This window comes from Rhinatrema bivittatum, chromosome 6 (genome assembly GCF_901001135.1).
Source record: "Rhinatrema bivittatum chromosome 6, aRhiBiv1.1, whole genome shotgun sequence".
Taxonomy (NCBI): domain Eukaryota; kingdom Metazoa; phylum Chordata; class Amphibia; order Gymnophiona; family Rhinatrematidae; genus Rhinatrema; species Rhinatrema bivittatum.
In genome coordinates, this window is record NC_042620.1 from 277709023 (window position 1) to 277735831 (window position 26809).

Here is a 26809-nt window from a genome sequence, read left to right on the forward strand (position 1 = left end):
ACCCGGCTTTTCTTGTATTCTGTGCTTAATAAGCTGTGTACGCATGCAGCGTTATGCATACAGCGTGTGCAGAGCCAACACGCACTACGCGTACCAACGCTCTGTGGCGAGCAATACAGCATGCACAAAGGTGTGCGCAAGATGGCACCACCGTGGCCTACCATGCACTGTGCTGACCAAGCCTAAAGCGGGGCCTAGCCCACCGGGAGGCTGCTCAACCCGCTTGGAAGCCCACTTTCCCTTACTCCAAAGGGATCGGAAATGACGTTGGTACGGCGCGCAGAGCAAAGAACTGGAGGAAGTCTTACCAAAACCCCTCCAAACATCTCTGAATCGGTAGGAAAATTCTTTTTTTTTTTTTTTTTAATTACCTGGCTATGCGCTTACTGGCTGAGTACAGAGATGGTCTCCAGCTACAGGGGGAAATGGCAGAGATCTCTCGAAGGTTCCCTTCCGCCCATGTCATTAGGGGGTCTATTTCCAGAGACACCTGTTGGCTTCTGGTTCCTCCCTGACGGTTGATGTAGGCCACTGTTGTGGCGTTGTCCAACATGACTGACTGATTTGTCTCGGAGTCTGTGACCGAATCATAGGCAGGCTAGTCTGACTACCCGGGTTTCTAGGCTATTGATGTTCCATCCCGACTCTTCTTTGTTCCATTGCCCCTGGGCAGTTAGCTCCTGGCAGTGTGCTCCCCATCCCCGTAGGCTGGCATCCGTGGTGAGTAGGATCCAGGTCTGTGAGGACAGCCTCACTCCCTGGCTCAGATGGCCTTCTTGCAGCCACCATCGTAGTTGGGTCCGAACTTTGTCCGGGAGCTGGAGACGAACGGTGTAGTTCTGGGGCAGCGGGCTCCATCATGACAGTAGAGAGCGCTGTAGGGGTCTCATGTGAGCTCTTGCCCATGGCACTACTTCCAGTGTGGATGCCATGAGGCCGAGAACTTGGAGGTAGTCCCATGCTGTGGGACGAAGCTCGCTCAACAGGGTTCGCAACTGGCATCAGTTTTGATCTCCTTGTCGGTGTCAGATGACCTTGTCTTGTTTGGTGTCAAACTGAACTCCCAGGTATTCTAGGGATTGGGAGGGCTGCAAACAGCTTTTGTTTGTGTTGACCATCCACCTGAGGCTCTCCAGTAGAGTTTTGACTCTTGGTCGCCTGGTGACTTTCCTCTGTGGATTTCGCCCTAATCAGCCAATCATCCAGATAAGGGTGTACGAGGATTTCTTTCTTCCTCAGTGTTGCTGCCACTACCACCATGATTTTGGTGAACTCCCGGGGTGCTGAGGCTAACCCGAATGGTAGTGCCCAAAACTGGTAGTGATGGTCCAGGATCGAGAAGCGTAGAAAACGCTGATGCTCTTGATGGACCGGAATGTGCAGGTAGGCTTCCAACAGATCCAGGGATGTAAGGAATTCTCCCGGTTGTATCGCCCTTATGACTGAGAGTAGGGTTTCCATGCAGAAACGAGGAATCTTCAGGTGGCGGTTGACCGACTTGAGGTCCAGGATGGGCCGGAACGTCCCTTCTTTTTTGGGAACGATAAAATAGATGGAATAGTGTCCAGTATTTATTTGTTGTGAGGGCACCGGTGTTATAGCCTCTTGGAGGGGTCGAGGCAGGGGGATTCCACAAACTTGTCCGGAGGGATGTGGTGGAAATCCAGATAATATCCCTCTCGAATGATGGCTAGGACCCACTTGTCCGAAGTTCTCAACCCATCTTTGGTAGAATAGGGCAAGACTGCCCCCTATGGTTTCTTCCCTTGGACGGGTCGGCTGATTTTCATTGTGCGGTGCGGCTGGGACCTGGCCCCGAGCCGGCTCCCCTTCTGTTGTGCTTGTTCTGAAAGGACTGGCTCCTGCCTGCGTGGTGAGCCACTTGATATGTGCTTCTGTATGGGTTGGAGTGCTGTGATCCTCTGCCCCTAGAAGTTCAGGGGAAGGGTCGCTGGTTTCTCTTATTCCTGTCCTCCAGTAGCCGCGGCAGTGGGGATTCACCCCATTTGTTGGCTAGCTTCTCTAGTTCGCTTCCGAACAGGAGGGTTCCCTTGAAGAGCATCCTTGTGAGTCTCATTTTGGACGATGCGTCGGCCGACCAGCTTCGGAGCCAGAGTTGTCTTCTGGCCACCACGGCGGATGACATGCCTCTAGCCGCGGGGCACACCAGATCAGAAGCAGCATCCGTGAGGAACAATACTGCTGGTTCCAGGGCTTCCCTGGGAGTGTTGTTCCTGGTCTGTGATAAACAGGCGTGTGTCACCACGGCACAGCAGGCCGCGATCTGTAGAGACATAGCGGAGACGTCAAAAGACTGTTTGAGGATGGATTCCAGACGTCTGTCTTGGGCATCCTTGAATGCTGCTCCTCCCTCGACTGGGATAGTAGTGCGCTTCAAGACTGCGCAGACCATGGCATCCACTTTCAGACATGCCAGGAGATCTTTGGCAGCAGGGTCCAGAGGGTACATGGCTGCCAGGGCATACCCCCTTTGAATGTGGTCTCCGGGGTTTTCCATTCCAGGTCAATTAGCTGCTGGATGGCTTGTAACAGCAGGAAATGACGGGAGGTCGGACAGAGTCTCTCTAGGAGGGGGTTCGTCTTAGGTTCCTCCCAAGGCACTTGTGCCCGGGATAGCGAGCTCTTTCAAGCTGTGTTTGTGACTAGGTCTGGAAGCTCGTCCTTGGTGAAGAAACGCCTCATGGTTCGGTGGGTTCGGTCCCTGGGGGGAGTTCCCCTTCCTCCAGGGGTTGTGAATCGTCGTCTGAGTTGTCCGTGTCACCGAAGGTGGCCTTCTGGGCGGTGGAGGCACTTCTCTGGGCATAGAGGGTCCCGGCATGTTGAGGTCCTCTGGCGGAGGCTGTGGCTGTGTTATCAGAGGCCCCAGCTGCATGTGGACAAAGGTATGCAGGCCTTTGAAGAATTCCACCCAGGAGATAAGATGCTGGGTCTAAATTAAGAGGCACTGTGTCTCTGGGGAGCCCCGTTTGAGGTAGGCTCCCGCTGGGGGATGCGAGGTCTGGCGTACTGTTCAAGAAGCTGAATCCCGGCACTGGCTGGGGAGGGCCATGGGCTGATTCCCCCAGGGCCTCCTCGCACTGTATACACAGGGCCATGGCCTCCTCATGCTGCGCAGCTCTGATGTGGCATGCTCGGCAAAGGCCCTGAGCTTCTTCTCCGGTGGTGCCATGGCTTGTGCTCATAAAAAATACAGGGACCGGGCGGCCTAGTTATACGCTCCGGTGCGTCAAGGTTGTGCGCATAAGTTGGGTGCGTGCTCAATAAGGTGTGTGCGCCACTGTGCGCACGGGCCAAACTTATGCACCCGGCACAGTAGGCGTGTGGTTGTGCGCGTCGCTATGCGCATGGCATTTATGCACGTACCGATGTGCGCACGGGTCAGGATGGCGGACAGGGTGGCGAATAGGTCAAGATGGCAATGGCGACCACGCGGCCAGTATGGCGACCACCTCCGAGGGTCTCCACGTGGGAGGACCCCCCGAATCTGACCGGGGCCTAGCCCTGCTAGGGCTGATCAACCTGGTGGCACTGGCGCTGGCTGGCGACTCTTCGAACTCCGGAGACTTTAAAGAAGTTTTCTACCTTGTCTCGGTGTTTCCCAGTCTTGTTTCGGGCAGTCTCCGGCTGCAGGGGGAGAGGGAAAATACCTTCATCGCCGTGCTCAAAGTTGCACCCACTGCCTCTCAACCTCACCCGTTGCCAGGGGCTAAGTCCACGTTGAGGGTCGGCTGCCGTACCGAGGCCAACCTCAGAGGGATCACGGAAATCACCTCGGGAATTCTCAACTGGGGGGAGGGACCCAAGGGGTGTCACCGCAGGAGAGCAGGGCTCGTCTGCAGAGGTAAAATTTCTTTTTGTTTCAGGTTTCTTTGCTAAATTACTCTAACGCTGTGCAGGCGTGCATAGAGCCCCGAACTGCTATGGAGACGGAAAATACTGAAGAACAGCACTTCTTGCTGGGTATATCTACAGGATTGACGTCAGATTGAAATCTGATCCGTCTCCATCTGCTTTCAGGAGTACGGATAGTAGAAAGACTAGGGGGCACTTCATGAAGTTAGCATGGGGCACATTTAAAACTAATCAGAGAAAGTTCTTTTTTACTCAACGCACAATTAAACTCTGGAATTTGTTACCAGAGAATGTGGTTCGTGCAGTTAGTATAGCTGTGTTCAAAAAAGGATTGGATAAGTTCTTGGAGGAGAAGTCCATTACCTGCTATTAAGTTCACCTAGAGAATAGCCACTGCCATTAGCAATGATAACATGGAATAGACTTAGTTTTTGGGTACTTGCCAGGTTCTTATGGCCTGGATTGGCCACTGTTGGAAACAGGATGCGGGGCTTGATGGACCCTTGGTCTGACCCAGTATGGCATGTTCTTATGTACTATACCCATTGGTTCTGAGTCCATCTGCTACACGCTAGCGGGCCGATACAGTAAAAAACGCGGGAAAGCGGGTGAGCGCCTGCTCTCCTGTGCACGTGATTCAGTAAATAAATTTATTTAAATTAGACCCGGTGGTAAAAAGAGGCGCTAGGGACACTAGCGCGTCCCTAGCGCCTCTTTTCGGACAGGAGCGGCAGATATCAGTGGGTTTGACAACCGACGCTCACTTTTGCCGGCGTCGGTTCTCGAGCCCGCTGATAGCCATGGGTTCGGAAACCGGACACCGGCAAAATTGAGTGTCCGGTTTTCAACCCGCGAGCCTATTTCAATTTTTTTTTTTACTTTTTTAAACTTTTGGGACCTCCGACTTAATATTGCCATGATATTAAGTCGGAGGGTGCACAGACAAGCAGTTTTTACTGCTTGTCTGAGCACTTTCCCGGTGCCCGGAGAAATTAGCGCCTACCTTTGGGTAGGCACTAATTTCTGAAAGTTAAATGTGCGGCTTGGCTGCACGTTTTACTTACTGAATCGCGCGGGAATACATAATAGGGCCATCAACATGCATTTGCATGTTGCGGGCGCTATTAGGTTCGGGGGGGGTTGGACGCGCATTTTGGACGCGCTATTACCGCTTACTGAATAAGGGGTAAAGCTAGCGCGTCGAAAATGCACGTCCAAATGCCGGCTAACAGTGTGCACTGTACTGTATCGGCCCATAGGAAAGTAGAATTTCTTGTTCCAAAAAGTACAGTAATCCCCGTAGGGAGAAGTACGTCCAACATCTGCTGGGGACGGAGAGATACTGAAGGGCTGAGGTCACTGGAGGGGTATATGTAGGGTGATGTCAGCTTTGAATCCTGATTCACTCTCCATCTGCTGGCAGGGAAGCATAACCCATTGGTCCCGAGTCTATCTGGCTACATGCTAGGAAATATACTAAACCACATTTTAATTCTATGCATGCATACCAATGTTTTTTAGAATTTTCTCTTATCTATTCTCCCCACTACTCCCTTCCCCCTTTTCTCTAGGTACCTTGATTTAATTTACATACTGTTCTTTATTTTTATGATATTTTAATCATTTATATAAAACCATATAATTTTATATTTTCTATGTATTTTGCTTAATATATTTTAGCTTTGGGCATACTGGTTTTATATTTTTATGAATATTTATATGATTCTTTATTAATATCCACAATTAATGAATTATATGATATTCATCACTTATAACTTCTTATTTGTGTACCATTACTGTTTTTTTTCATCTCTAGTAGTGAGATATTGGCTATTCAGACTCATCTAAGCATCAGAAGCCCCATGTGATCTGAAAATTATAAGCCCTGATCCAGCCACTGTTTTCTTACAACAATTTCTGCCAGGCTGAGATGCTCACACATCACCAAGCCCCCTGGGTAGTCAGGCTAATGCAGTTCAAGGATCATTCTGAGCTCTGGGATCTTCTCAAAGCCTATGGAAAGCTATGTAGGGCGCCACCTCCAAGACAAGAGAGTACAGAGACAGAACACCATCGCAAATGACCAGCAAGATTTAATTTTTGACGATGAGAAAAATAAATAGAAAACACAAAAGTCCTACCGTCCCTCCTCATTTTACATCCCATAATTCAGCAATTCTGAACTACAGTACCCCAGGATCACTTGGCTGGTGGCATATGAGAGGCAACGTGCCACAATACCCACCCTCTGACATCAAAAAGTGACATACCCGCCATTTTAGTCACAGAGGCGGAAGAGCAGCAGAGAGCGAGATCAGATACAGTGGAAGATTTATTTATCTTCAGTCTCACCCCAGAGCATGGTGCTACAAGGCATCCTCCTACCCCAATGAGTGCCCAAGGTCTTAGCCCATGTTCTGCCTGTTGCCGTATCCCCTGCGATGTGTGTCCTTCCAGTCATCCCAGTCACGAGCTCTTTGTAAAGCAGCCTCATTATCCTCCTCCTCCTCCTCTTTCTGCTCGGTCTTCTTTTCATCCTCGGCAGCGAGGTCTGCTGGTTGAGAAAATGAGGAGTAATTACATACAACCTGACAATGATTGTAACCTGGAGGAGTCATATGGCCTCCAATACCATCTCTAACCTCCGGCAGAGTATCACACAGCTTCCAACACTATCTTCAACCAGAAGGAGGGAATCACACCCAGATTCCATCACCATTTGTAACCAGAGGGGGAGAAATTAAACCCAGGCTGCACCTCCACCTCTAACCTAGGGGAGGGAATCACACACCTATTCTGCCCCTAACCTGGGGGGAAGGAAGCACACACTTGCTATGCCCCTAACCTGAGGCAGGGAATCACACACCTTCCTCTAACCGAAGGGAGGGAAATCATAAATAGGTTCCAATGCCTCCTCTGTCCTGAGGTAGGGAGTCACATATTGTCAGTGACACCATTTGTAATCAAAAGGAAAGTAGTTGGAAAGGGAACAATTGATTTACTTCTAGGGACAAAGCATGTTTGCAAAAAGAATTCAAAAAGTTAATTTAGTGACATGAGGCTATGAATATTGTTGATCATAAATGGCACCTTTTAACACATACAGCATACAGAATATACATGTAACACTAAATCTGTAAGCCACTCCTTGCAGGAGCCACTCCCTGAAGTTATCATCGGATATCCAGGGAACAAACGGGAGCCCCTCCCTCACAGTGGGTCCTGGGGATGCAGAGGAACCCCCGTTCTCAGTGCTAATCTCAGGGGTCCAGGAGCCCCTCCTTCCTTTACCTGCTGTTTTCTGGGAGACTCCCTGGTCTGGCAGGACTCCTTGCCTTCGATGCTGACTATACCAGTCATCCACAGTCATGGTAGGCAGGCTTGGATAACCAGCTCCGAACACTCTACAGAGAAAGACATTTCACTGCGATGGAGGGAATGGAAAAATCCCTACTGGCCTCAAGGAGAGGACTTTGTATATTAAGATTGCACCTCTCTCATGTTTACAAGCACACCAGTGTGAAAAGGGACAGAAATGAGCCTTTAGCTTTCCTCCCCCTTCAGCCTCTTCCCATCCTCAGTCATGCCCCTCACTACTACTCCTGTCCTCAGCCTAGCCCCCAACATCTCCCCACCCTCAGCTTCTCTCTCCCCTTGGCCTACTCCTGCTCTCAGTACCCCCACTCTACCTCCATACCCGCTGTATGTGCACCCAGTTGTGTGATAAATGGACACATACTTAGCCTGGGCAGTGTCCCTGGTCAAGATGAAAGGTCTCATGGGAGGTCTTGGCTGCCTGGGTGGGTGTGAAGATCCCCCAGTCTGGAAAGAAGAAGGAATGTCAGGCACTAGGAATGCTTCAGTTATTCTCTCCCACAGCCTCCTCCCCAATCAACCTACACAATGGTTTCGCCTGAACCCTTAAAACTCCCAAGATACCTGCACAAGGGAATTCCTTCCCCATTTAATCCTGTATAAGCCTCACTTGCACCTCCTCCCATTTCTACACAATTGCTTCATTCCCCCTCTCCCCCACCAATACCTGTTTCATGGCCTCTCTGCCCCTCAGTAGCTCCATCTCCTGGTCGAGGCTCTCCATCTCATCCAGGCTGGTACTGACCCATTTCTGGATATGCAGAAGGTAGAATTCCCGCACCTGTTCGTCCTCGGCATTCCCACCCCGCACCAAGTCTGTGATGCTGGCCAGCTTTTTCTCCATCTCCATCTTCTGCTTATACCTGGGGCATGGGGAAGCACCATGTCACTTCCAGGTTTTACTGTCATACGCTCTCCAAGATCTGCTACAGTTGTCCAGCAGGGAACACTCCAGGACAAAACAGGGCTAAGCAGTGCTGATGCTCAAACAACTGGATGCCCTCGCTATGAACATTAGCTAAACTATTCGTAGACCAAATATAGCTGATGAGTATTCATTGTGGACATCCTAAAATCCAGATCTGCCTGCAACTCTTGAGGACTGCAGTTGCCTACTCATCCCTCAAAAATTTGCAAGTCAGAGAGAACAAACTCCAGGTTCTGCAGGTCTGGTTTTCAGATATTCTCAATAAATATTCCTAAGATTTCTCTGCACACACTGCCTAGTTTATGGTTTGGGCTATTTTGCAACCCATGACTTTGTGTGGCTCTGCAGAAATTGATTTGACTCTACTGCATGCTAATTCTGCTCTGACCCAAGCATGGGGGAACAAACCCAAGTCATTACAGGATGCACAGTCATCAGAAACCCTTGCCCAATACTCGGGAGAGGTCTACAGCAGCATTTCTCGACCACTGGTCCATGGATTGGCAGTGGTCCGAGGGGAACCTCATCTGCCAAGGGAGAAGTGGCAGTGGGAGAAGACGAAGTAAGCAGCATGGTAGTCATCAGCCGTCCTTGCCTGCCTCAACAACTTTACTTTGGCTGCACGCCATGTACAGCAGCAGACAGGTAAGGCAGGAGACAATGCTAGGGAGGGAGTACGATGAGCGAGAAAGCACCTGCCGGAAGTGAGAGTGGGGAGAGACTGCCAAAGGCGTGAGAGCTGGGGAGCGAATGCCCATACAGGAGAAAGTGGATGGGGGTAAGGAGAGGGCAGAGGAAAAAGGAGTGCATCACACATACACATCGTTCCACTCACTGGCTGTCTGGGAGGATGAGATCCAAGGATTTAATTAAAAAAAAGAAAAAAAAAAGTAAAAAGGATGGCTAATTTTCAGCCACTAAAACACTACTAATGTAGCTGGGGCCTAGGTTGAAACTGGTAAAGATTCCTGAAGCACCCTACTCTTCGGCCACAAGGGGTTCTGATCTGCCCGCCTCCCCCCACCACTCTTAAAGAATCTCCTCCAACTCTACCAGTCAGCAGGGTCTACTACATGTTTAGAAAAGCAGCTAACCAATCCCTGCCACAAAAAAGTTGAGACACACTGCCATACAGTACTTTACTACTACTGAAAAATGTTTATTGTGCCCTATATAGACAGCTACAGTGACTCCCTACCCCAGAAAGCTCATAGTCTAAATGGGTATCTGAAGCAACAGGAGATAAAAGTGACTTGCCACAAGTCACAACAAGGGCAAAGGCAGAAACAGGATTTGAACCAGTCTCCTAGTTCCTAGCCCATTAATCTAACCAATAAGACATCTCTCCCCATTTATAAAGCATTAGTGGGTGCTCTGCTACCAGCCCTTCAAAGCATCACCATACAAAGTCACATGGTATTGTTTGTCTCATGGTCTCCACATCAAATAAGTGAGATAGCCATGCCTTCATAATAAGAAATACCACAAACAAACCCTTACAGCACTACACTCCCACTAGTAATGCACTAAAGTGACTCATGTGCCATGTATGCACAGCAAGGAGAAAGTGCTGTTTTCTGCAGATACTGAAACTCACATCTTTAATTCTAATACTTACACCATGTGGCAATGGACATCCATTCCTGTGCCACACTCGTCACCAGTATTTAAGAGTATGTCTAAAGCTCTGACTGAATAAGAGACCAGGACTAGGAACTGGTGCTGTGCTGAGGCTGGGGTGCCACGGAGCAATCAGGAATTCAGTGCTGTGATCAGAGCCCCTCACAGGGGATCAAAGGGTCAGTGCTGGGGCCTCAAAGAGGGAACATGGAGTCGGTGTTAATTTTTAGTAATGGCCCATTATATGAATGCTCAGAGCACGAACAATGACAATGTTTGGGATATGAAATAGTACATTTATACCTTTCAATTTTTGCTTGTCTGTGTGTGGCCATGGCTACCAGGTTTGGCTGACTGGGAGCTCCCATAGACTGTGCAGTGTTCTCCTCCACTTTGGAATTTTCCCGTGACTGCGGTAACTGAAATGCGCCGATGTCATAATCTTTACAGCATCTCAGAAAATCCATGAACTGGCTGCGGGCAGTCTGTAGCTGATCCATGCGCTTAGTAGGGGTGTTCAGCTTCAGTGTGAGAGCCCCCAGCAGTGCTGGTAACAAGAAGAACTTCAGATCAGCAGATGCAACCTCTTCTAACTCCTCATTCCGGCTACAATCAAACCATAGAAAACACCAGATATATAAAAACACATGCAGCGCAATCTGACTTTGGTCAATGCCACAAACTATGAACTCCGTGCAATCAACATGAAATTTGAAGCTGTACTGCAATGGGGTTAATGGAGAAGGGATGGGAGGCAAGAGGATCAGCAGGACAGTCACCCAGGCAAGAGTTGCTTTCAGTACTGCCCTTCTTCAGGCTCACATGCTTAGACTGTCTCAAAGGTGATGTGCGCTCCTGCCCCCCACCACCGAGCCTGGGGCAAATGCCTCCCTTACAGCAGCCATAGAGCCAGAGTGCTAGGTAAAGTGACAGGGGTGAAAGGGAAGAAGAAAGGTGAGGAACATAAATGTGGAAATCATGGGAATGAAGGAGAGGACACGCTGTGAAGTGTGGGGATCATGGGGAATGGGGGATGAGGAGGAGGGTTGTGAGGATTAGAAGAATGAAGGAGAAGTGAGAAAGATGTGGGGATCATGGGAATGGGGCAGAGAGGTGAGAATGCATATATGGTGGGGGGGGAGGGGAGACAGTAGAATGAGGGAGAGGTGAGAAAGATGTGGGATCATGGGAATAGGGGATAGGTGAGTGGAAGATGGAAGGTGAGTAACAAATGTGAGGATCAGGGAAATGGGGAGGGAAGGGGGATGTGGGAATCAGAGGAATAGGAGAGATGGTTAGTAAGGAAGAAAGATATAGGAGATAAGGAGAATGAGGGAGAGGCTGAGGCAGAATGTGGGAATCGGAAAGGGGAGAGGAAAGGGGGGTGGGAATCAGGGAGATATGTGGGGATCAGAAGAATGAGAAGTATCGTATGGTTCATAGAAATGAGGAAAATATGAGGGGATGGAAGGTGAGGGAGAAACGAGGTTCAGGGAGAATGCAAGAATCAGGGGAAAGGGGAGATCAGAAGTATAAGTAAGAAAGGGGTATGGTTCATGGGAATGAGGAGGAGGTGAGGAGGAAGAGAGGTTGGTGGACACTGTGGGAATCAGAAGCATGGGGAAGGAAAGCTGGAGGAGATGAGACGAATAAGGGAGAGGTGAGGGGATAGATGATGAGGATGTTGGAGAATGTGGGAATCGGGGAGGAGGAGGAGGAGGAGAGGCGGAAAATGAGAGGCGACAGGAATAGAAGGTGAGTTTGGGAGAGAATGTGGGAATCAGGGGCACGGGGGAACATGAGGGAGAAAACAGGCGATGAAGGAAATGGGGGGGGGGGGGGGGGGGGTTTGAATCCTTCGGTGGGTCCTCGCCCCTTGCGCTACTCGTGCAGCGATTGGCTGCGTGCGAGCCCCGGGAGACCTTCGAAAAGGGCCACTGGCGCCTCTCCCCGTACCTGAAGAGCTGGAGCTCGGCGACCCCGCGCCTGGCCTGCTCTAGCAGCGCCAGGCCGTGCTTCACCTTGTCCTGTAGCAACCGGGAGTTCAGCGGTTCGCTACTCGCCTCCACCTCCTCCAGCTCTCGCCATCCGCGCTCCAGCAGCTCCGATAGCTTCGGGGCCTCCTCCGCCATTCTGCAGTCACGGTACGACCCTGAGCGGCTTCCGTACACAGCTGCGCATGGCACAGCAACGGCTACCCACGCCCCTCAGCGCCATGTTGGTAAAGGCGGCTCAGCTTCTACGTGACCTGGTCGCCATCTTTGTAAAGGCAGCTTTGAAATGTCTGAGCTTGTGCTCTCTGGTAGTAATAGTATCTTTGTTGTTATGCACATTAATGTAATGTGATTAGAACTTAAATTATAACGGTTTGCAATTGTTCCCATTTCAGTCATTAGTAGGTATAGCCACAGCCTGTCTCGTACTGTGATCCATGTGGCTAGTAATGCTATAGCGGGGCTTAATTTGTAGACAAAAAAAGAAGGTGGGGTGAGATGGGCGGGGACGGAGGCAGGGCCAAGGCCAGGTGTGATCTGCGTAAAGGGGTGGACGAGAACTCTCATATACACCTACCTGAACCCACTCTTCACATGCTCGATGAGCACTCGTAGGCGAAGGGGGGTTGGGGATGCAGGATGACTGGGGTAAGGAAAATAGAATGTTGCTCTCTAACCCCCTCTGCCCTCCATCCCCAGCGGGGATCACAAATCCCTTATTCCTGCTGATCCTTGAACCCCCTCTTCTCCCACTAAAGTACAAGCTTTCTCTTCAATCCAGAAGGGCTGGCGCAGAACACCCCTGTTCTATCTCTTAAATCTGAAAAGAAGTGGCAAAAATAGCGTTCTTGGCCGTTCCCCACCAATTAAGCCCTGGGCATTACCATTGCTGAGCTATATGCAGTACCCCCAGTTTCCTGCAGCGTATTTTTCAAGATTCTGGAGCAATGAGGTGGCATATTTACATATTAAAAATTATTTTTTTTTAAAAGTTTATAAAAATAGCTTTATGTCCAGTTAATTTATTTGGTTCTTTATTAGATGATAAGGGAGCTTAGTAATTGGGGCAGTGGAGAAAGGAAGGAAAGAAATCTACATACCTGGGAACTTTGCACTTCCAGTCACCCTGAGATTACCATGGATTGGGGGGGGGGGGGGGGGGGCAGGGAGGAGGGGAACTGCACAGTGGGATCGGATGCTCACAAATTTGCTCTCACAAAAACTCTTACATGTTCACACTTACTTTCACTGCTCATTCTCTCACATTCTCACATGTCCATTTACACCTTTACTTCTGCCATTCTCTCAACACACACAAACACTCACGTCTCTCCCTCTTCCATACACACACGCCCACTCACTTTCACACCCATGCTCACTTCAACTCAGCTCTCTCCTACTCACCTACATCCAGTCTCAGATCTCTTCTTCCTACACAAATACACACTCACTCACTCTCAGACCTGCTCATTCATTCTCTTCCCCCCCCCCCCCCCTTTCAAAACACACTAGCAACAGCAGACTCTAAGTTGTGCTCCTAGAGCAGCAGCAGCCTCTTCCTTCTCCTGTGCTGCGGAAGTGGACGCTGCCCGTTTCTTACTCCTCATTTGATGCATGGGCAGGAAATCGCTTCTTTTTCAGCTACGCAAGACCAATGACGTTCCTTTCTTCTTTCTGGGTCCAAGCAGATTGGTTTTGCTGCAGCACCCGGAGATTTCCAGTATTGACCCGGAGACCCAGTAATTCTTTTAGAATTCCGGAGTCTCCGGGCTAAATCCGGAGCGTTCCCAGGTATGGAAATCTAGAAATGAAAGAGAGAAACTACAGAAGAAAAGGATGTCTCAAAACTGGAAAATGAAGAAAAGATTTCCAGCAGGAGGGAAAAGGAATGAGGGAGGGAGAGGAGAGAAGAGGGATCAGGAATGGAGAGTAGGAGGGAAGATCAGGATGGGGGGTGGAGAAGGAAGGAGGAAAGATTGGGGATGGGGCACCAATGATATAAGAAGATGTGGGAGGGAAGTTCTGAAAGCCAAATTTAGGCTCTTAGGTACAAAGGTGAAATCTAGAACTTCCAGGGTAGCATTCTCTAAAATGCTTCCTGTTCCACGCATAGAACTCTAGAGGTAAGCAGAGCTCCAGCGTCTTAATGGGTGGATGAGATGATGGTGCAGGAAAGAGGGATTTAGTTTTGTTAGGAACTGGGCAACATTTTGGAGAGGAACATAACATAACATATGCCATACTGGGTTAGACCAAGTGTCCATTAAGCCCAGTATCCTGTCTCCAGGATACTGGGCTTAATGGCCAATCCAAGTCACAAGTACCTGGTAAGTACCCAAACATTAAACAGATCCCATACTGCTAATTCCAGTAAAGCAGTGGCTATTCCCTAAGTCAACTTAATTAATATCAGTTTTTGGGCTTCTCCTCCAGGAACTTATCTAAACCTTTTTTTAAACCCAGATACACTAACTGCCTTAACCACATCTTCTGGCAATAAATTCCAGATCTTAATTGTGCATTGACTGAAAAAGAATGATTTCCGATTTGCTTTAAATGTGCTACTTGCTAACTTCATGGAGTCCTTGTATTATCCAAAAGAGTAAATGACCATTCCACATTTACCTGTTCAAGTCCTTTCATGATTTTGAAGACCTCTATCAAATACCCCCTCAGCCGTCTCTTCTCCAAGCTGAACAACCTTAACCTCTTTAGCATTTCCTTATAGGGGAGCCATTCCATCCCCTTTATCATTTTGGTCACCCTTCTCTATACTTTCTCCAGTGCAACAATATCTTTTTTGTGATGCGGCAACCAGAATTGCACACAGTATTCAAGGTGCGATCTCACTGTGGAGCAATGCAGAGATATTATGACATTCACCGTTATATTTGCCCTTCCCTTCCCAATAATTCCTAACATTCTGTTTGCTTTTTTGATCAACACAGCACACTGAGCTGATGATTTCAATGTATTATCCACTATGATGCCGAGATCTCTTTCTTGGGTAGTAACTCCTAAGATAAAACCTAAGATTGTGTAACTACACCAAGGATTATTTTTCCCTATTATATGCATCACATTGCACTTGTTCAGATTATATTTCATCCGCCATTTGGAAGCCCAATCTTCCAGTCTCACAAGGTCCTCCTGCAAATTATCACAATCTGCTTGTGATGTAACTACTCTGCATAATTTTGTGTCATCTGCAAATTTAATTAACTCACTTGTCATACCCATTTCCAGATCATTTATAAATATATTAAAAAGCACCGGTCCAAGTACAGATCCCTGAGGCACTTGACTGTTTACTTTTTTCCACTGTGAAAGCAGACCATTTCCCCTCTACAGCAAAAAAAAAAAAAAAAAAAGAGTAGTTATGTCTGATGTTAAATCCTGCGTTATTGTGTGTTAATCTAGCACGGAACGCGGTAAGAGACCCTAATTTGCATTAACTCCTCCCATTTGCATACTCAAAATTTGCATTGCAATATTTATCACTCCTGCAACGTGCATTAGACTGCATTTAACACATTATGGCACTAAATCATTTTGACAAATGACCCTGCTAGCTGGCTAACTGTCATTTATCAAATAGCGTTATGGTGTTTTCGCATGCATTAAGCACCTTTAACACATGGGAAAACCCCCCAACACATGCGGAGGAGTTAGGGGCAGGCTGGGTTCACTGTTTTGCGAAGCCCTTTCACACGGCTTTAATGTTAAGGCTTCTCAAATGGGGAGAGAGAGAGCACCCAATCACAATGCCCCCACACCAGACAGGCACCTACATCTCCATGTGAGGCCCACCCAGCAACCCGAGGCGAGGTCCAGGCACAAGTGTAGGGGCTACACTTGTGCCTGGACCTGTCGGGGTAGCCCAGGCTACCCCGACACCCAAAGTGAGACGCACGAACAGAATAGTGCCCTCCCGCAAAGACTCGATGACCTTCGGAGCGAGGAAACCCACCCAAAGACGAGACCTGTGCAATGCTTTCTCAACCCAGCCCAATGAACTCTCTATCTGGGTAACATCAAGCTAGGTTGAGAGAACATTGCACAAATCCCATCCCTGAGCGAGCCTCCCCACTCCGAAGGTCACTAAATCCCCACAAGAGAGCACTGCCCTGCCCGCACGTCCCACCCCCGAACGTCAAAGTGGCCCCCAACCCCCAAACCCCACCTTTGAGCCACCAGGTGGGCCCCCATAGAGACACAAACACCCATCTAGTGTGAGGGCACCACGGCCAGGCTCTCTCTCTCTCTCTCCCTCTCCCTCCCCCCCCCCCCCCTCAGTGGCCCTGATAGTAAACATGGTCCTCCCAGTGGTTGTATGTAGGAAATACCACAATTCTGGCACTTATCTCAAACTGCAAAAAAGGTATCGCAATTTGCGGTAACTTAGCGCTTCATATAGGTATTAGGACAAATTGCAATATACTGCCTGTTACCATAAACCACACCCCTTTTTCTTTCGCATGCAATATTTAGTGTATTTTGATAAATCCAGGCCTACGTCTGGTTGAGCCAAAGAGCTGTTCAAAAGTTAGCCAGATAAAATTAGCTGGCTATATTCAATAGTGCGGCTGCACAATTGAATATAGCCTTTGAAGTTAGTCGAATAAGTTTTCCTGGCTCTTTTTGCTATGAGGACAGTGAGTGAATACCGACTTCTAAGTTCCCCACGCCTCCTCCTCCTTCCGCCCTCCTGCATGTACACACCTGGCTCTCAGTCTCAAACTACCTTTTCCTGCCATTATGAATCCCTGACTGTGGAGTCATGGAGTTCCTAGTTAGCTGTATAATAACCTTAGAGACTGCCGGTTTTATTTCTTAAACCCTTTTCTCCTTTGACTATTCCAATAGAAAGTTGGCAGTTGTAACATAAGCTAACAGACAAAGCAAGGAGAACAGAAACTGCAGTCACATTTTGGTTCCCCACAAAGACTACTTCGAAAGGGCAAAAAAAGAACAATGACTGTAAGAGAGAGAGAGAGAGAGAGAGAGAGACTGCAGTAGCAGACAAGAGTAAGCATTAACTATTACATTTCATTTCATTATTCCATATATTCATATACTGCTTATTTTTTTTTTTATTTGTTTTTGGCAATAGTAAAAACATTTTCAAGTGATTGTGAAAGACTCCTGATTGGATTTACTGTGCAAAACCCAGCAGCAGTGCAAACTTCTTGCGTACCATCCCATCGATGCACTTCTGTTCTTACTCTGCAAGAAACTGCTTGGCAGGTGCTGTAAAGAGGGTAATTAATTGTCCATAGCCATTGGCCAAATGAAATCTAATTAGTGCCACTTCTGGATAGCCCATTTTTCTAGGGTCCAATGGAAACAGACCTGACATTGACCCACACCTGCCGAGGAAGCAACCAAATGACAATTGGCTTTTAATTACTTCTAGCATTTCCTAACCTCGACTGCATTTCAACTGGTGACAGTCATCCCCCATCTCCTTTAATCTGGGCTACCTAACATCACCACCTGCAATGCTTATTCCAAAAGGTCCAGATAATTTGCTACTCTTTAGCTTGTCAATTAGTCCTAGTACATCTTCCAGGTTCACTGAGATTTGTTTCAGTTTGTTACATTTGGCTGCTTGCAGTACATCCCCGCAATCCACTGCACTCACCACAATGCTGCCGGCCATATGGGCCCTTTCCCCTGCAGTGAGCGTCGCCGACCTCCATCCATGTGGCAGGATGCCACCACAGCCACCGCCCCTAGTGCTCACACTTAGGCGCATGCCCGACATCAACAAATTTAAAGGGCCTGCAGCAGGAATAGGCCACGGTGCTCTCTGATGACTTCACTAGCTCAAGCCCTTTAATAAGGGCCTTCTCTGATGCATCCACTTTGCGTCAGCAACAGACCTGTATAGTGTGTGTTGCTGCTTCTTCGTTCTTGGTTCTTGTGTTTCTGGTCCTTGCCTCGTTTCTCCAGCCCAACCTTGCCTTGTCTCTTCAGTTCCGCTTGCCTAATCTCCCCTCGGACTGACTTCTGGATCTGACCTTTGCCGGGCCACTGGCCATTTTATTTTGCCGCCTACCTCTATAAGAACATAAGAAATTGCCATGCTGGGTCAGACCAAGGGTCCATCAAGCCCAGCATCCTGTTTCAAACAGAGGCCAAAACCAGGCCACAAGAACCTGGCAATTACCCAAACACTAAGAAGATCCCATGCTACTGATGCAATTAATAGCAGAAAATAGCAATTTCCTCGCATAATCATTGGCCCCTCCCCAGAATATCCTGGCCCACCCTTTTTATTTATTTTTTTACACACAAATATACTCAGACCGTGATTTATGGGTGTAGGTTGAGATTTGTAAAATAGCATATTCTCACAGATATGTTCTTTTATACGCATAAGGGGTAACTTTTCCAAGCACAACTTTTGAACGTTCTTAAATTCACCTTCAGAATTTTAATCTTCAGCCCGTGCAATTCTTTAAAAACAAAGAAATGACCACACTTTTTTAAACCTGAAAATTAACGGCGCTGCAGTATCTGAAGTCATTTGGTAACATTGTATCCATCCCTCAGAACAAGAAGCAGCCCATAGATTTACAGTCAACACCACCCGCTGGCAGTAAAGACCATCTCCTCTCGTACAAATTACATTGCATAAACAGGGGCAGATCCATCTCCTCTCCCACAGCTTCCTTTAAAAGGTACTTCCTCCCCCTAGCATAAATACACAGATTAGAGACTTAGGAGACCCAATTACTACCGGGCTAAAAGCAGTAAGACCCTCACACGCTTCAGATCTGCCGATTCCAACTCGCAGGCCCCTGGGTCTTCCAATGGTTGGGAAACGGGCCACCCTCTGCTGAAAGTATGGGCTAAAGGTCACAGTCACCACTGCTCTGCCTTGCATAGGTCAGACCTCCCCCCTTCACCACTGCTGCTGCTGCTCCTACTCAGCTTTGGACATGGAGATCAGACCTGGCCAGTCACTGCCTCAGGCATGGAGAGCGGACCTCACAGGAGCATAGGGTGGAGGGGGGTCTCTCAGTTTTCATAAAAGGAAGGGGGGGGGGGATTATTTTCTGAAAACCAAGAAGTGAGCCAGAGGTGGCGAAAGGCCCTTCCATCAGGAATTGACGGCATGACAAGTGAGGGTGTCCAAATCCCAGCTTCTGTGTTCTAGTTCTACGTCCGTCTACTGCTTTCCCCTTCCTAACGTTTAAACCTGTTGGGGGTAATTTAAGCTGCCTGCACCATTGTAAAATACAACCCCTGTGATGTTTGAGCCCAGATACCAGTCCCAGAGGCCATCTCTCATATTTCTATTTAGAAGGGCTCTGTAGTGATGTCAGATTTATACTCCAGGCATTCCTGCAAAGGGAGGGGTGTCCTTTCAAGGCCCGCACCTTGCTCTTTACTGTTCCTGTAGTTAAAGTCTCTTGCACACAGCACTGAAAATCTCAGCATAGAGGAGAGCTAGGTCACTACTCAATAAGACACGAGAGTTGTTTGGTGGTTTCCAACATTTCTCTTTACTGATAAGAGGCACTGACGCGTTTTAAGTCTTTACAGCGGTGGTACTTCTCCTTTGAGATGATACAAAATGTTTTTTCGTAATAAAAATCATTTCATAATATGAACAAGCATTTACAGCTACATTTAATCAGTTAACATTCATATAACACTCCATCTTTATACAATCTTCACGAAAAACTTACAGGAGGAAAGGAAAAAGAAAGTCCAGCACGAGAGGGCGCCCTTTAAGCATCTTGTCATTCCATGTTTTTTTTACAAAATGCTTTTATTAAAGTTTGTAACTTCTTAAGTTCAGATGTTTCTCCAACATTACTTAGTTCCTTCAGATACAGGATATCTTCCCTCGCATTGAAAGAGAAGGCAAGTTAGGACGCTTGGCTCCCAGGGTAGCTGAAGTATTAAAATATATTTTTAAAGTGTTTAGTCTCTCTCCTCTTGTCTCGTTTCTCCTCACCCTCCAGTGAAGCGGTCCATCTCCTCGCCTTCCTCTTCATTTCTGGAAGTCATCCTCTCCTTGGATTCCAGTGCGCGAGGTGCCACTTGCATGACGAGAACCTTTTCCAGTTGTTAGATTGAAAAGTCGGGAGACCTAAGATGGCCGCCGCACGGTGAACAAGCAGTCTCTCGAGCTCCGCGTCTTTTTCCTGCTGGCTAAACCTGAAGTGCTTCTTTTTGGACTTTAGTCGCCTTTATGCCACACACAAAGCGTAAGGCCAGAATTAGAGAGGCGATGGCCTCTACTCCTGTTATTTCCACTAGACAGACGAGAATCGAGGATGTGCTGCCAGGTTTGCTGATTGAGCCGGTGAGGGGGGCCGCTGGCGATAATGGCGGTGAGCGAACGCCATACGCCCAGGCCGACGAGATCTCACTAAGTCCCGGCGAGCCGACTATCCCCTCTCTATCATGCAAGCCCCCGGATTGCGAAGGGGGAGAACAACAGCTGCGAGAAACCTCACTGAACCAACCTCCAGGAACATCGGAGGATCCCCGGAGAGAAGCGGTTTTGAAACACTCTACCGGCTTCGGAGAGCCTAGAAAGTGCAGGCTCCAGGGGAGGAATGCCTGGTCAGAACGAGAGGAGAGAGATGAGGGGAACCTTCAGGATACAGGAGGTGAGAGGAAAAGACATTACACGTATTATTACAACATTCTTTAATAACCCCAAAAAAGATTACATCTGAAGAAATTTGGAAGGCGTTGATGCAAATGAACAAAGCTATAGTAGATTTAACTAACGTTGTGAAACAGAATATAGAAACATCTAAGTGCTTGGAGAAGAAAGAAGTGCAGAAACATGACTCACATATGTATTGCTGGAGCAAGATATCAGTAACATCAAGGAAGTGAATACCAACCTAATAAATCAGATTCATATGTTAATGGAAAGATAGATTTTTTGGAGAACCAACTAAGAAGAAATAACTTAAGAATACTAAACTTTCCAAAAACAAAATGGCTACCATTAAGGGACTTAATTAAAAGTTACTTTAAAAATGTTTTACTTTTTACGGAAGAAATACCAACCGTGACAAGAATGTATTACACTTTTGGAGGGAAAGTGAAAGAGAGAGAACATCAAGAAGCCTTGTCGGAAGAAATTATCTCCCCTGATAATTTAACAGACTTATTGAAAAATCTTATGAAGCAAGAATTACAGAACGAGCAACTGTTTCTTTAACCTTTCTACAAATGTCAGATAGAGATGAAGTGCTGAGGAGATCCTTTAAGAAACAGTCTGAATTGTTTTATGGATACCAAGTTAGAGTATTCCCGGATGTTACAAGAAAAATTCAAGAAAAAGAAAAGCCTTTCTTTCCTTGAGGAATGAAATAGTAGCTAGGGGTGCAAAATTTTTCTTAAAATACCCCTGTCGGTGTATTTTGGTACACAACAATAACAGATATGTATTTACTGAATTGGAACAATTGCGTGTATATCTAGACTCTCACTCTGATTAATATCCTGAAGTGTTAGCTTGAAGTAGTAGTATATTCAGCAAATAACCGTGCGTTAATATTATTTGGAAATTGCCTCTATTATTCGCTATATTTTCCTGGGTCTCCCATTTACTTAAAATATGGGAACTTTTTGCTTTTTTGGAAATATATTACTTGAGAAAGTTGTATTTGTTTTTTCCCTATTTACTTGTTAAAGTTTCAATGTTTTGAAATATTTGAAAAATTCAATAAATAAAAAAAAAAAAAAAAAAAAAAGTCAAAAAACAGCTTAAAAGCGAGTCCCAAAGAGGACTTGGAAGGAACCCAACACTCAAATATGTAAAATGTGGAATGAGAGTGAGGAAAGAAACTCTCATTCAAAACAAGTCTCCACCCATCTTAAAGTCATCCTCCAGCACCCATCTTTTCTTCTGCCTAACCCCCACAGCTGTGTCATCTCAATAGCCACCGATACTGGTGTGATCACTGCCCAAATGGCCAGCCTCTAGACTAGAGATTCATCTATGTAAGAACTTTGTGCTCTCTAGGAATTCTGGTTAATTGTAGATCTGTTGTTGTAATCCCGATAGGTGCCATTGCAGCCTGTCAGATAATGCAAGCCATGTGGAAACCTTACTGCTAGGGCTTCTAGCGTCTCATGTTAACTATTTTGGCATATGTTCTGGCATTGATTCAGGAGAGCGATGCTATGAACATGTAAATACATGCTGTTCATCTCTCCACATCTAGCAACTAAGGGCCCTCTTCAGCTCTGCCACCCGCTCCAGGAAGTCACTGCATGCTCCCAACGCTCTTTCCATGAAGATGTGTTACGTCTCCTCCCTCTGTCACCTCCAGAGCTTCTTAGCTGACCCCTTGCTCTAGAACCTCCTTCCCCTTGAAACCAGTTTGCTGCTTGTGCATGGAGGGCTGATGTATTGAAATCTGCCCTGTCTCATCCTGCCTCTCCTCATAGGGGCAGCAGCCAAGCTCCTATTAAAGCTGAATGCAAGGGTCTGTTACCCAGTAAAAGTAAATGTGATTATGTTCATAAATGGGACCCCCCCCCCCCACAATAACACGCGTGTTGTGAAGAATGATTGCCCTCTAGCCACGTGTAGGGAAGGACGTCCCCAAGGGCGTGGTTTGGCCATGATGGAAAGTGTGTGGAGATTACAACTACAAATCTCTGCAGAAAGAAAATCCTATCCTGCCAAAATTTGTCTGTTCTCTCTGCCGCGAATGTCATGCGTGTGTTCTGCATGTACCCAGGGGGCCTTGTCCCAGCGCAGGCATTCTGAAAACGCCTGGGCAGAAGTGGCAGGACTGCTTAGTCCTTTTTTTTTTTTCTCCTTCATTGGGGTGGGGGGAGTATAGTTACATTTCTGGCCTCCTCCATTCCTGACCAGGTGCATGCAGCTTCTGGTCACTGACTGAGGTAGAAACTCCTCAGTACCTGTGACCCTATGTACAGAGTCAGCTATAGCTGTGTGTGTCTGGCTTGACTGAGACTTTTCAAAGTCACAGATGGGGGGGGGGGGGGGGGGGGAGAGCAGGTTAATGGGGAGTGTCAGCAGGTATGGGGAGGGTGCAGAACATGTAGAGGGGAGAACATGGTGAAGGGGACATCTGTATAGGAATAAATGAGGGAGACCTGGATGGGGGAGGGGGTTAAAATGGAACATAGAAAAATGAGAAGAACACACCTCCTTGAAAGCAAAGAAGGATCCAGGAGAGCAACATTGGTGATCTCTCTAGAAAAAGACAGAGAACACTACCCTTGCCAGCTGCCACAGGGAAGAGCTGCAACAGCAGATGCTGAGTTCAAGAGGGAATCCGATGGCAACAGATAGGTTTATTACAACTAAGATCCAAATGCAGAGTGCTCGCTTTAGAGGGAGCACATGAGTGATGAAGAGCTTTAGCGTTTGAAATTGTCCATTTAGTAGGCAGGGACTGAACTTGAGCACACAATGGGGTAGATTTTATAACATGCACACGTGGTCTACGTGTGCGCACGCTACCCGGCATGCGCACATGTATGCCCGATTTTATAACATGGGCGCGCATGTTATAAATTCCAGGGTCGGCGCGCGCAAGGCGATGCACGAGTGTGCACCTTGCACGTGCTGAGCCACGCTGCTTTCCTCCGTTCCCTCTCCCTGAGCCTGACCTTCCCACCCCTTCCCCTAACCTTTTCCCCCTTAGCCCTACTCTAAACCCCCCCCAAAAGTTTTATCCTACCTTTTGCGCCTGCCTCCGATCCCTCGACACAGCGGCAATGGCCGCTGTGTTGCAGGCCTCTGGCCCCACCCACACCCCGCCCCTTTTGTAAAGCCCCGGGTCTTACATGCATCCCGGGGCTTTACGCGCACCCCCCAGCCTTTTTAAAATGGGCACGGCCTGCATAACCTTTTGGAAAATCCGGCCCAAAATGTTTTATATTGGTTTTAATCTATTTGTTTTTATGCCGCGTGGCAGATTTTAAAAGCCCTACGCGCGTAAATCCAGCTGGGGTTTACACGCACCGCGCCTATTTTGCATAGTCTCAGCGACGCGCGTACGTCCGGGGGCTTGAAAAAGGGGCGGGGCACAGCCAGAGACCTCCGTAGGGCCGCTACGCCGGGGGACTGCGCGCCGGCACTTGGCTGGCACGTGCAACCTATGCTTGCAGAGAGGCAGGTGCAACCTCTAAAACAGGCGCGAAAGGAAAGCTCCCTCCGAGGCCGCTCCGATTTTGGAGCGGCCTCGGAGGGAACGGGGAAAGCCATTGGGGCTCCCCTAGGGCTCGGCGTGTGCACCCCCCTTGTGTGTGCTGACCCCGCATTTTATAACATGCGCGCACATGTTAGAATCGGGTGTACATTTGTGCACACCGGGTTGCGCCTGCATCTTAAAATCTGGCCCTGTCTGTTTTAGCATATTCATAGTTTTATGTTTTAATGTAATTATTATGTGTTATGTGTAACCCACCTAGCATTGCAGATAGGCAGGGTGGAAATTGTTAGATTAATAGTTTATTATTTACTTGTCTCTGGCCACATACTAAACAGTATATTCCTGTCCAAGTTTTAGTAGGGGACTAAGACGATCCCTCCTAAAATATATGTGGATACTTTTAAGCTCATGTTCCACAATAAACTACCTGGATACCTTCCCATTGATGTAGGCCCCCCACCTCATGTGCCTTTGCCCTGTTAAAGCTTTGAGCTATAAGGCTAAATGGGCTGGACAATAATGGCATCCAGCACCCAAAGCGATCCTAAGTTTGGACTGATACTTGGTAGGATCAATCTTGCATATTGCAATGGGTGAGGATTTTTAAACAATTTTCATAGCGAGTAACACAGCTCTGCAAGGATTCTCAGTCCATCAAGAGCAAGTTTCATGGGGAGGAGGATGCTTGTGTTCTAGGCCCAGAGATAGGGACAGAGAGCGCATCGACCAGAGCTACAGCGAGGACTGGCCTGGAGGCAGCTGCTGCCCAAGCAGTTAGGAGGAGAGAGAGAGAGAGAAGGCTAAGATGGCACTGAGTTACTACAATCCCAACACGTGAGGGTGTCCAGTGTCCAAGAGACTGAGCCGGCGTGCAGCAGCGATGGAGTGGAAGGTAGGTTCCCTGAGGGAAAAAGCAGTGTTGAGCAAGTTTCCAAGAGTACAAAAATCCAACTGGAGAACCGCGAGTTGTGGGCTTCCCATGCAAAGGTTAAAGCGAGTAAAGGTATCAACAAGAAGTGGCAAGATAAAGTAAAAGCTAGCACTCTGAGCGACGGGGAGAAGAAAAGAAAGCCAACATGCTCCACCTCGGGATCTCTAATTCTCTTTTGGCATGTTTTATTTTTATTGGCAACACTTCCCTTTTTCTTGAGCACACAGAGAACTTTTAAGTCTTTAATCCTGTAAACTGCTAGAATCCATTTATGTTAAATCAGTGTGTATATCCTGTAATGTAAAGCACACCGCTACTGCTATAATGTTTACCACTTCCAGTTAGTAAAGTTGTGGTTAATTCTATTTGCTATGGGCATTCACTTCACGGGGATATATTAGAGGTGCTCTTAATTCATTGTAAGAAACTCTCATAGGACTGAAGCAGCCGGCCTTGAAACTGTTCATTTCTCCCAACCTCAAAAGAACCTGCATCCTACCCCTCCGCGTGATAGAAGGGGAGATCCATTTTTTCCCCTACACCGATCCCCTTTCAGCAAGCAGCCTAAAAAAGCCGGAGGCAGTTACACTGAAAATCCACGAGCAGAGAACGGCCCTGTGAAGAGGGGGCGTAGAACAGCACCCATGGCTGGAAAAACGCCACATCCGCACCCATTCTTACTCCCCGGCAGCCGCTCTTCTGTTTTGTTTAGGGAACCACAGCCCCCACCATTGTCAGTTTGCTTTGGGGTTTTGTTTTTTTTTCATTTCAGGGAGGATTTTTTTTTTTTTGTTTGTTTCTCCTTTGCTTGGCTGTGTTTTGCCAAAGTGAAGAAAAAAATATTGAACAAGGGAAAAAAAGCCCCAAGACAAAAAAATCAATTTAAGAGACGCGCGCGCACACACACACACACAGAGATAAGCACTGCTCCAGCAGCTCTGGCTGGGCCTTCCCCAAGCCAAAATAACTGCCTGGCCCAGTTCAGAGGTCAGGGCCCCTCTCCTATGTAAAATCTGCCAGCCCCCACCCCCTGGAAGGTACTGAAATGACATCCCTTCAGTGCCATCGCCCTGGCACCACTTTTAAAACACTGGAACCAGGTAGGAAGGGACTAGGCCTTGCTCCTACCCTTTTAGAGGCAGGATGCAGAAGTGGAGGGGGCCCTGGCAGCTTTACAGAAGGGGAGGACCGGGGCAGTTTTTTTTTTTGGCTAGAAAGGCTCAACCCCTCCATGACCTTAATCCTTGTAGTAGATTTTTTTTCCCGTTCACAAAAGAAACAAAATTGAAAGGTTTAGATTCAGTTTCTCCCATCTGATTGCTTCCACAGCTATGAACTAAAGTCGAGGTGAGGGTGGAGGGTCAGAACAGACTGCAGCCACACAAATCCTCCTCTAGTCAGCCCTTACATTTTTTTCAATCTCCTTTTCTCTCACGGCCTCTGTCCTTTTGCCCTGGCAGAGGGTGGAAAGTGTACTACCGCACCTTCTGCCGCTCCCCACAGCAGGAGTGCACACACTCAAAACCCCCCCCCCCCCCCCCCCCAACAGCTACTGCCCCCCCCCCGAAGAGGAAATGGTTGGCCTCAGGGCTACAGTACGACACCTCTGTCCCCTTCCTACTGCCTCTCAAGAACGCTGTAGCCCAGCGCAGGGGTGGCCACAGCCTGCTCCTAATCCAGGCTTGGATGCCCCCCACTGGGGCTGGAACAGAAGCAGGCAAGATTCATGACATAGGCAGGCAGCCCAAAGCAGGGTCTTGGCACACGAGAATCACCTTCAAAGGGCGGGGAGGAGTGCTAGGACAGTTATGAAGTTTAAAATTAAAACAACTGATGACAGTCAATGCAAACCCCAAGAGGCACTGGCACGGAGATCAAGAATGCTGCAGCAGCTAGCAATCACTGCCTGAGC

At 47.9% G+C, this 26809-nt stretch overlaps 1 protein-coding gene across 2 annotated transcripts; it reads right to left on the minus strand.

The window, feature by feature from the left end:
- Positions 1-5948: 5948 nt before the first annotated feature.
- IGBP1 (immunoglobulin binding protein 1) lies at positions 5949-12014 on the minus strand. Of its 2 annotated transcripts, none has more exons than XM_029607272.1 (6): positions 11753-12014; positions 10100-10402; positions 7916-8111; positions 7613-7695; positions 7165-7277; positions 5949-6424 (listed from the first exon to the last, which is right to left on the minus strand). In XM_029607272.1, the coding sequence occupies exons 1-6, from the start codon at positions 11926-11928 to the stop codon at positions 6279-6281; spliced, it is 1017 nt and encodes a 338-aa protein (XP_029463132.1). In that variant the 5' UTR covers positions 11929-12014; the 3' UTR covers positions 5949-6278. The 2 variants fall into 2 exon arrangements, with proteins under 2 accessions (XP_029463132.1, XP_029463131.1); XM_029607271.1 differs by having other exon boundaries at positions 5949-6427; positions 11753-12012.
- Between the last annotated feature and the right edge of the window lie 14795 nt (positions 12015-26809).